General features: G+C 36.8%; 1 protein-coding gene across 1 annotated transcript in view; it reads right to left on the bottom strand.

Annotated features, from left to right (window-relative positions):
* The window catches only part of FAF1 (Fas associated factor 1), a 171,608-nt gene that overhangs the window by 37,407 nt on the left and 122,070 nt on the right, over nt 1-12,131 (bottom strand). Inside the window, exon 13 of the mRNA XM_080406277.1 lies at nt 9,354-9,508. Coding sequence (XP_080262403.1) covers nt 9,354-9,508 — 155 coding nt within the window. The remainder of the gene's footprint in view (nt 1-9,353; nt 9,509-12,131) is intronic.

Raw genomic sequence — 12,131 nt, 5'->3', positions numbered from 1 at the left:
GTGCCAGAAAAGGAGGGAAAATGGCACTCTACTAGTCCTTTTCTTTTTAGATTACAAAAATATTCAAGGAGGGGGAAGTATGAGAAAGGCAAAAAAGCATTTTATGAAGGAAAAATCCATCAAAAAATATTTTGAAAGTTACAAGAATGAAGTTCATCAAAAAAAGTAACAGTTTTGGCAGACAGCATCATTTCCTTCTTTCATGACTCGCTAGCAATGAAACCAGCTGCTATTAAAACTACAGAATAGACACAGACACTGACCATGGCTTAACCCCGCCCCCCGCAAATTACAAACTTATCTTAATTTTTTTAATGTAGAAAGAATAGTTATTAATTCTTAGACATAATTCACTCTCTACTTAAAAGAAATACACAGGAAAAATTATACTGGTGAAATGAAGATGTTAATTTGGGGGTGGGTTGCTGGTCAGTGCACAGCAGTTATCCCTCCACATGCACTCGTGAAGAGTTATCATGTTTGTAGCACATTAGTCTCCCAGAGAAGAATGTTATCATGCTCTACCAGCTGGTATGTGACACATTATATTAAAATACAGTTCTGGCATAACTTTTGTAATTTTACCACAAAATGCATTTTATTTAATATTATTTTAAAATAAGCTTAAAAATCTACTAAAAAAAAAGTTTAAAACATTACTGAGTCTCAGAACCAAAGGGAATACTTATTACAACTTAAGCCTGTGGTCTACTATGCTCCTGATCTTAAATATGCTACGGAGGACTTTGTAAATGCTGGGGTTTAGCAATAATATATTTTTGTGAGAACGTGCAGCTTTTTATTTTTAAACAACAAAACTGGCCTCCTCTGGCCAAAGTGCTGATCATCAAAAGTGTTGATCTCTGAGCTCAATAGGTTTTGATCTCTGGAAAGCTGTTATCTGTATGATACCTATTTACACCACACCCCCAAATTAATCTATCTCTCAAGACATAATGAATAAAATAAAAACATCAAGCAGTCATGGCATAGTATAGTTGCAGAATGAGCAACTAAACCGAAAATCCCAATTGTAGCTCTTTTTCATTAATCAAACCTGCAGGAGGAAACTAATGCAAAGCAAACTGCATAACGGTACATTGCAGCGTACTCCTGGAATGTGCAAAGAGGGACACCTGATGCCACATTTTGCATGGGTTTTGTATGTTCAAACCAAAACTAAAAGCTCTCTTTTGCTTTTGGTTTTCTTAAACTTTCCCCAGAACCTTAAGGTTAATTAATAATAAAAAATTGTATTAGCAAATCTGTCTAGTGCACTAAAGGGCAAGTTCTCTTCCATACAGACCAAATGCTGCTCTCAAACCTATGGATAAAATGTATTAAAATAAACATAAAAACTTGCATAGGATTTCAGATCAAATTTTCCTTATTTTCCATACCAATTAAGTAACAGATCTGGTTACTTGTTACACTGCTACTTATATAAATATTCCTGTAGTTACTTTTAATTTTCACATGCTGGTAGAAAAGCTTTGGAAAAAGTTCTAAAATGAGGCCCTTTGGCACATGGTACCCCCTACACTTCTTGCAAAGGACTTTTTAACAGAACAGCTGCACTGGAGACATTTTTTGCTCTATCATCTCAGCCCGAAGTCCTGCTCAAAAAGTAGCAGCAGGACAAAAATCTGACAACTTCTTCTAAAAACCTGTTCCCTTTCAGTTTAAACTGGTGTTCAGTCCACAATGGGGATGATTTTGAGCCAAAACTGTGATTTATTTATGGCCAGGTACTTCCCGAGGCCAACCTTACTTTAAGAAACTTTAAAACTTCAGAAATGGGTATGAAAAAAGCATAACTTCTTTCCTGAGCACAAAGAAAACAATGATTAATATTAAATATGCAAGATTTCTCATTATTTTTAATAATTATTATATACTGTGCAAAGTCAACACAGGACTCATTAAAATGTTAATGTAAAAATAACATTTTTGTATAAGGTATTTACATTTTTATAAAAAGTAAAAGCTGATGTCATGAAATGGTACCTTGAAATATGCTTGGTATCCATCACCTCCATAATAACCAGTTATTGTCTTACCCATATTAGTAGGGTCATAACCGTTGACTCTAACATGAGGGGGAGATGAGCAACAGGTACAAGGCATGGTTTAAAGATATATAAAGCAGCCTGAACCAAATGATGTGGAGATCCTCTTTAGTATCCATATGCTAAATATCCAGGTATTCAAACATAAAAAGCATGATTTTATCTGCTTTTTCTTTATGCAAGAGTAAAGCCTAGACAAGTGGGTTATCTATCTCTTCATAAAATGTGGCAGATCTAATTTCATCCCGCAAGGTTAAAACAGATTAGGCAAATACTTTATAACCCTGTTTAGTCTAAACCACATCCCTCTAGAAACTCATTAATCCATCCTTTCAGATACCACTGCACAGTGGATAAAATAATTAATAAAATTGTAAATAAAATATACCTGAACCCCTCGCTAAAACACTGTACTGGAAGTGGAAAACACAAGATGTGCTTGCATATCAGTGGTATTTTTTATTATTGCCTATCATATTAGAAAGGCATGTAATATTTAATTTGCTAAGGAACAGCCAAAGCTTGCTACAGGTAGATTTAATAATAACCTAGATAAGAACAGAGAGTGTATTTAGTTACTTTACAGATGTTAGTAAAGTGGAGAAGTGACAAGCACATTGGAAGTCAGTAAACCAAGTCAGACTAACCTACAGAAACTGGAGAAACATCCTGACCAGTAAAATATAATTCATCGAGGTCAATGAAAGTCTCCATGTAGGAGGAACAATTGCACAAATACAGAATAAGAATCAAGCCGTAAGGGAAGAAGAAAAGTTGTGACATGAAGATGACAAACATCATATTGGGATGAGTAAAACATGGTTTGTACAACATGAAATAATCCTCTTTCTGTATTTAGCACTGAGAAGGCAGTTTTAGGCACAGTGCACTAGTAAAGATGTGGACCAATTACAGAAGGGCCATCAGGAGGTTGCAGTAAGAAATGTCTACAAAGGGAGAAGCTACAAGGAAAGGCTGAAGGAATCACGGTTGCTTAATTACAGAAAATTGCAGGAAAATGTAATAATGCCATTTAAGTCCAATGAACACAGCAGCAGAAAGGAAGAGAATACCTCATTGCCTACTGAGTGAACCAAGATAGACTTGTCATTGATTGCTGCAAGAGAAACTTCAGTTAAATATTAGTGTGAACTGCCCAAAGCGAGTGAAAGTACTAGAACTTGTTACGGAGAAATGATGAGAGAGCTCCCCCACACCAAAGATTAGATCAGGCCACCATTGGTCAGGAGTGCCGCAGGTACAGCTAAGCCTTCTGGCCAGGCATGGACTGAATGCTGTTATCTGCAGCTATCCAAGACGTACAGACAGTCACAGAACGGCAATGAGGAGGAGAGGCGAGAGGTCAAAGCAGAGTCATCCTAACCTAAAGGAAGAGGATGGGCATTTGCACTTCTGCAAGGACTCTGTCCCGGCTGGGCACCCTGCAGTACCAAGGAGATTCATTCACACCTTTCAGCTGCAGTTTGTTACGAACAATTCTGTCTCTGCCAGCTCAATGATTTCTTCTGATGGTTGACTTAGACACACAGCTGAAGCCAGCTTTCTATCCAGCTTCAATTCCATCCAGCATTAGACTTCACTGGTGCAGTTGTAGACTCTTGTAGTTAGATGGACCTGTGAATGACTTCCTCCTTCTTCCTGGAAACAGTTCAACAAGTCTGTCCTGACTACCTGTTCTTCTGCCTTCATCTCTTGCACAGGACACTAGAGAATTTGATTCTTTCACCTTTTCTGTTCCACAAGCTTAATAAACTAGGGTGTAGTTTGAGCACAATGGTATAGAACTTGCTTTAGGATTTGGTTTTAGAGTGAGGATTTTAAAAATATGCTTACCAATGTATCAGTTTAGTTAATCCCTGTGGCTTTAATACAATTTTTTTTTCTTCATGTGACTTTAAAGCATCACTATAGGTGTATAAAATGATGCACTGAAAACCTTAATTACATCAACAGAGAGACTACTTCCTATTTATAGTTAAATATCGTGGAGCCATCTGTATCTTAATACACAACCAGATTAAAATGCATTCTCTGCTGGTTTTCAGTTTTCCAAATTTGGACATTTTTAGACTACTAACACGAAATTACCTTGAAGCACATAAATATTTAAGCAGGGATAGTTTACCTTTTCTGGTGGGTGTATAATAAACAGTTTAACCATCATCTATATACAGGCTGTTTTGTTCTCCATCTAAAGAGACAATCACCTTTTATCCTTTTCCTTTTTTCTTCGTTTCAGTGCTATTAGAAAACTATTCACAAGTGCAACCCCGAACAATACTCTGCAGTAATTATGACTAGATGACAAAGAGATGCGAACAATTACTGAGCCCATTTTGAAACCCTACACTAATAAAGTCATTAGATGCTGCCCTTGCCATGAGTGTTCTAAAAGCTTCTGAAGTTACAAGAACACACGGCATTGTTTGTTAGGACAATTGCTGCTGGCAGAATGCAAACCTTGAGTTAAACCATGCTGCAAATTGATCTTGACATTCTGTTAAGACCGCCACTAAAATCAAAAGCAAAGGAGAAAAGGAGAAAATGAGCGGGTGGGATGTAATCATGGAACAGAAGGGTTCCCTCCTCACCTTCTTTCCTCTTCCTCCTCAAAACAAACCATACAGAAAATGACAAATTCGCCTGGTGTTTGAGAACCTTTATTTTTAAAACATTAATTAGACTTTTGACCTGTTTTTATTGACTAGCACTGTATTGCTATCAAAGTAAATTAAATAAAATATTGCAAAATACAATAGAAAAGATTTTCACACTGCTCTGTGAAACCTGTTAAGGATTTAGTGCCTAAAGAACTCGTCCAACAGTTTTGCAAGCAACATATACAGAATCTATGGTCACTCCTGAAAAAGGAGTAAGAAATTAACCCACCAAGTTCAGCTCTCACAGACCCCACACCTGCAATATATTTGCTGAAGGATCAAATAGGATTGGGGAGCTGGAGTAATATGGTCAACTGGTCTTCATCCAGGCATGCATCAATCAGTAGGTTAGTATTAAGGGTCAGCAACTGTGAATATGGCTAATTACTTGATGACGGAAATTGCAGGTGAAGACAACCTGCTGCTGAGAAGCACTTTAGTCAATTAACTCTTTCCTAAGCTTAAACAGAGTGAAAAACTATTATTTGAACATTAAAACTAACAAGTACCTGTCATCAGAGCTGATAAAAGTTGGCAACACCTTGAAATACAGCACCCAAGGGCAATGATATCAAAAGCTAAAAAGGTGCTACAGACATTCGAGTCAGTGATCTATGGTTTTGCCATTGTTCTGCTTGGCAAGCATTACGTACATTGAAAATCTGTTAATATTATGCATAATCTATGTTTGTAAACACTGTGTATATAAATATAAGGGTATGTGTGCATGTGTAGGTATATATGTATGCATATATATTCAATATGTATCTGTCCTGGACACCAGTATATTATATTAAGGTATATAAATGAATTAACAAAAATAGTTAGGCATGTGCTTGCATACATATATATATATATATATACACACGCACACACCTCCCATACACATAATTATATTAGAATAATGGTATTTAGTCAAGTTGTTGAAGTCAGAAAGTGCCAGGGCTATAGCTGCTCATGTCTGGCTCTCCTGCTTATCTACGCCATAACCCCTCTGGAAACCTGAGGAAGTGCTTAGCCCTTGTGATGGCCCGATGCAGTTGGAAAGCTGCTGCAGCCATGTGCTCAGACCAAAAGGTAGGGCCAGAATTGCCAACATCATTGCTGCCAAACACCACTACTACTGCTCTGACACCCCCCGTAAGCATATTTCTGCTGTTTGGAGTGGCATGGTAGCAAATCTCCATATCAAGTAATGGAAAGGAAACCTTGATTTTTCATCTCATGATCCATCCCAAACTGAGTGGAATATAACAAGAAAGTAGAAGATATACCTGTAGCTTTGCAGTTGTGGTTTTTTTTTCCTTTGACCATGGACAGCATAAATTACAAGAATATTCCAAACAGTTGCTTACGAAAGTCTAAACCATAGGTGATAAAGCTTTCATGTAGATTCCTCAACAGTGTTATAAAAACACCGCATTGTTTTCCTAAATGAGGGCTGATTATTTTATTATATTATTTTGTGCCTTTTATTATGATTTTTTTATTTATTCTGGTAATGAAAAGATTCCTAATTTGCAGCACTTACTCAAAGTAATCGCTCCCTTTCCTGCAAACCTTATATCAGAGGCAATTAAAAGCTGTGGAAGCCAAAACAAAATATCCTTTTAACTGTATTAACTAGAGTTCTCTTTCAGTTTGAGAAAGTAACAGTCCTGGGTGGCTGTAGGTAGAAATTTTTAAAAACCTGACTCCTAGATTCGTAATGTTTGTACTTTTGCATTACTGCTAACAGCTACCCTGGCGCTGGCACACAGCATTTTACTGCTAATCCTGCCTGCAGGACTCTCTTCACTCTGTTGTAATGCGTGTTGAAGAACAAGATTGAGAGATTCCAGCTGAAAAGGGCTAGTATACAGTAACACAGGATTCAAAGCACATCCTTACATCAGTGTCAGCCAAGAAACATACTAAAAATGAGGAAAAAAGACAGGATTTTTGAGCTGGTTTTGTTCTACGGTGTTCAGGATGGACCTCCATTCCATTATTTTCTCATTCATAATGAGAAAAATGGAAATTACTATTAAGACTGGGTTTGGAACAGAATGACATCCACAGATATCAGAAAGAGGACAGCAAAGAGGAAGAAAAAAACCCCAGAATATTCAAGATTTTTTGGCTTACATGAGGAAAGTATTTACATCTGTTTGAATTTATTCATGCCATACTACAGTACTGAAAACTTTACTACTGACATTGCCATGTCCCTGTTGATTGCTGTGAAGTGGGCCCGATTCCTCTGCCTTCCCACCCTGGTTTTTCCACTAATGCAATCGTAACAGCACAAATAAGTTGCTCTTGGGCTACACCAGCATGCAAAAACCAGTTCTTTCTGTTGTTGCTGTTGTCTTCTCACCATTCAAATACAAATCTAAGTGCAACTGTATTCACAGGGATACAGACCAGAATAGGCTCCAAAGAATGTCACCATTTCACATAACGAAGGGTAGTAATTAAACAGCAGTACTGAGTATTTATTTATGGGAATACCCACAGAGCATCGGCACTTTCTGAAGGGAGAAGGAAGCATCATGTGCCCTCTGAAGAAATCAGTCTATGGAGCAGGATATGACACTAAACACAACTGAGAAATTATTCTAATTCAAGCCAGCATGCCTTGTTTACCCCTTACAATTTTTTGACCTCACTGTTAATATGACAGTTTCTTTGTTGTTAATAGAAAGCAAAAAATGAAGACTTAAAAACCCCATCGTACTGCACAATCAGTGGCTAGGTTCATTGAGGATAGCTATAAAGCCTTAAACAAGCCCTTTATTTTGTGTTTTAAGAAGTGTCATAAGGAGTTAATAGGACACAGCTGTACAGGCTCTTTCTAATAAGCAGCTTCTGTCGCTTTGGTCACCACAGGTGTCTCTGTAACCTGCAAACTCTTATTACTAGTGTATCAAAGTTGTGCTACTTAATAGATTTCTTTAGTAAAACACAACAAAGCAATTACATGGCTGTTGATCGTCAGTCATAAAAAAACCCCTCAAACACAGTTTTTCAAAAGAAACTACACTGCAATTTTTTGTCATTGTAAAATAAAAGAAACTAGAGAATTAAATAGAAAAGCAAACAATAGAACAGCAGGTAGTCAGCTGAACTTAGCCACTACAGATGGTTTAGAAATAGTGTTTCCTTCTACACCAACTTGTGGGATAAAAGAAAAGGAGGAGGCTCCTTACTGCCCATGAATGGCAATACCAAAAGATTTAAGCAACTTTCCAGTCTATGTATTTGGTCCCATGAAAGAACCTAGATGTTTCTTCCCTCCCTCCCCTGTTTCTTTTAAAAAAAACTTTAAATCTGTTTTTGCAACTGCTTTTTTCCATAATCTTTAACTCTCTTCTAGAATAACTTGAGCTAGCAACATAGCTGCTGGTTTGCCCAGTGGTGAAAAGCAAAAGGTCAAATGAGGAATTCCTGTGAAACACAACTGTCACTTAAAAAGTGTGTTAGAAAAAGAGAGTGTTGTGTTCTCCATGCCCACTTTCAATAAAGAAATATTTATTACAAATTTAAGAATAAGAATGCATGAATGCTCTCTTCAAGCAAACCGTAAGAGAAAGAAACATAAATATGTACTTTTAATTGTTCAGTAATCGATGGAATTGCATAAAAAAGTAGCAATCTTACTCCAGCCCAAGTGACTGTTGCATCTTTTGTTCAAAAGTTAAGAGTAACTCATTATAGCAATATACGCAGACACCCTGGCAAGCGGTTATCTTCTGTGTAAATAAAAGTGATGAAACAAGGTCCAAGTTAAAAAAACCAAACAACTCTGATTTTTAAATAAGTATAATAATAACATAATCATTTTCAATAGATTATGATCAACTGATAAAAAACTAAAAAGAGAGAGGTCTTAATATAAAGATAAGAAAATCTGCTGGTAACACACAAACTACATAGAAGGAGTTGGAAGCTACAGTTTTTTAATTTCTTTACTCATCAGCAAAATGATGGCTTCTCTAAAACATAGGATAGCTTTTATTATATTAAAACCTTTCAAAATATCTGAAAATTACCAAAGGAATGTTCCATAAGAAAGCTGTAGTTCATAAAAGTTCATATTAATTGTAAGCTTTTAATCTTTTGCATCATCTATATTTAATATTAATTTATCACGTGAATGTTCTTTTTTAAATAAGATTTTCATTAACAACATTAGTTGTTATCCCAGAGAGTTCTAATGCAGTTACATACAGTTAATGCAGTACATATAGTGTTGCATAGTATTATGGCACTGCAATGCCAAACTGTTGAAGACACATTCCTAGAACCAGATAATAAACTCCCTGTCCCACCTAAAAAAAAACCCCCAAAAACAAAACCCAAAAACTAGAAGAAAAAAAGATGTAATTTCTTCAACTATTTTTTACTGCACAGCAATAAAAAGTCGCTTTGTAATGAAAATAAGGACAGTCCAATTCTCAGTGAATGTCAGCCAGCACAGCTTCATTGTTCAGCTAAGAACTAGCATGAATTTTTCAGTTCAAACAGTTATCAAGCAACAAAAGATTGGATACACAGATGACACAGAGATAAGTGTCTTCCTCTAGAGAAAAGCTGCTCCACTCAGTCCAAAGAGTCTTACCTTGCTCTGTTTGCTTCTTTTGTCATGTCCCATGCCCAGGTTATGAAGTTCTGACTCAGATAGGAGACAATAGATTCAGCACAAAGCATTTGAGAGCAGAAGACATTGGTCAGTACACTTTCATCATGGTGGAGGTAGATAGCAAGAAGCTTTCTCTGAAAAGACATGAGGAAAGATCAGCAAATATCCTCAGGCTATTTAGTAATTTAAAATTGCTGCTGCATATCTGTGTGTTAGTGCACCCCATGGTGTTTATTGAGGATGCCAGGTATCTCAACATGCACGTGCAGGGGGCAAAAAAACCCCCAAACTAATAGATTTCAATCAAATGGTCCGTCCCTCCAAATCTGTAAATCTTCTCAATGCTTCCTAATATTTTATTGCAGGTACCAAAACACAATATAGTTATCACACCATCTGTAGCCAAATGAAGAGGAAAAAAAGAGTAAGTAACAATACAGTTGCCTATGGCCCAAAGCCTGCGATGCTACATTGCTGGATATTTTGGCAGCTCTCCATCCAGCTGTGTGACGTGGGAAGCTCACAGCATATCAGCCTCTCACCTACTTTCTAAGTTGGTGTGTAGCTGGTCAAAAGGTCATGTGTCAGTCCAGTTAGCTACATCTCTTGTGGAGCTGAGAAGCAAGGTAGCCACCCCAGCACTGTGAATGTGTATAACACAAGGGAAGGGGTACGGCAGACATGGATCAAATCCCATATTGAGTTTGTGAGTGCTGATATATCTCATCATAGTTACCACGTTAGCAAAGATTAGATGTTAAGGATGGTGTTTGTGGCCCCTTGATATAAAATATTCTGTGCCATGTTCTTCTGAAACCCTATTAAGTAACATTGGAGCTTCACTGCCAGTAGCACAGGGCTGTGCTGTGTCCCCATAACCACCTCAGATCACCTTTTGGAAAGTGAGTCTATATGTGTGTAAAATACAGAAAGCAGACTGAGAAAAATAAAGGTGAACTACGAGCTAGTTCCACGATCCTGTATCTGGTATCAATGAATTATAAAGTACCACTCAGAAAATTACCACTTCCCATACTTACTTTATTTTAAAATCCTACTTGAACGTATTTGCTGACATAATATGGTAAATGCCATTTTCAGACTTACTTAAACTCATCTCAAACCTCTTCATCAAATGTAACACTGAATACTAGATATTAATGTATATTGATATAGCAAGACATGGGATGCAATTTTGAGACAAGCTGTCTTTGTAAAAAACCTGTATGGCTATTACCTCATATACTAGCTTTGGATAAAACTTAATGACTGTTTATAAGAAGAAGAATACATTTGAACATTAGACTTTGGGAAAGGGATTAGTAATTTGCATTAATGTTTGTCTAATTTAATTTAAATGTTCTTCAGAACCACGTACACATGTGCCAGGAAGGGCCATTAATAAGCCCAACATGCAGAGATCCATATAAGTGCAGCCAACAATGTTGACTGAAACTAAACTTGAAAATCCAGGGCACTGATGCACAATATCAAGTAATAAAACAGCATTTCTGTGGTGATATTTAATTTAAAAAGAAGAAAGAGGCAGGGGAAGATCAGGCACTGTCTGTTTTTGAGGATCAGCCATTCTGCATTTCAAAGCATCGATCCCTGCAATATCCAGGTTACTGTGCTAGAATCTCGACTATTATATAGCAGTTGTAAGAGAGGGAGGGCAAAGATGTGTTTACTCAGTGATTAGGGCCTTAGAATAAGCCTCTAGCTCCTAGAGAGACAGCTCACCACTTATTCATTTGGACCAATTCACAAAGCCTAGAAAGATTAAACATCCATGCTGAGAAGACAAGCGAATGCAGACGGTGAAAAAGAAATAAAAATTCTTTAAAAACTCTGAGATGACTTCATTATTTTTTCCACAAGGAAACTTTAGGAAAGTGTTTAGTTAGAGAAAAACCCACATTGACCTCTCTCTAAACCCTTAATCTTTCCTTTGTGGTGGCACTGCTTTGTGGTAAGCGGATGGCTTTGCTCTCCTCTTTTCACTGGGAGTGGATAGAAAAAAAGGCTCTTGAGAAACACTTTTACTTCCAAAGAAACAACCCCATGAAACTGTTAAATATGAGATTCCATACAACAGAATGTTTCAAAATATGTACAGTTGTAGGCTTAAAGATTTAGGGACAAATTTTAGTAAACAGAACAGGCACATACACAATAGATGTTTACAATGAACTACTTTACAATTGTACGTAATTTTTGTTGCATCAACAAATCTCACTATGCAAAGACTAAACTACATCACATATAAAAGACTGTACTCGTGTCTGGTAATTCATCCAAAATGTTAAGGCCAGGCATAGGCATACCGCTAAGACAAATGAAAAAGGGTAGCAGGAGGAACTGAAGTGCTAAAACATGATTTTGAAAAATCAGTGGAAGCCAGGAGTACTTTTTTCTTTAGAAAAAATACACTATTGCAAAAGGCTCACAGCATGGAGTTTGTTGTTGTTGCTGTTGTGTGATTCGTTTTGGTTTGGTTTTTACTAACCCATGGTAGTATATATTTATAAGCAGGTTTCTGTTGTATTTATTTCAAGCCTTTGAAAAACCAGAGTAAATTCTAGGATTCTATGATGACTAATACTGGGAATTTTTTAGTCAATACTGATAAAATAGGCTTACTGAACTGTTGAACAGTCTTGACTTCAATAAAAGCATCCTACTAATAGAGCACTATCTGTTCTGTGTTAGAATTCCCAAAAATATGACTTGGGGGTCATATACTTAGCGTAAAAT

This window comes from Falco punctatus (genome assembly GCF_963210335.1).
Source record: "Falco punctatus genome assembly, chromosome: 11".
NCBI classification, from domain to species: Eukaryota; Metazoa; Chordata; class Aves; order Falconiformes; family Falconidae; genus Falco; species Falco punctatus.
This window is presented reverse-complemented; position numbering and strand designations above follow the sequence as displayed.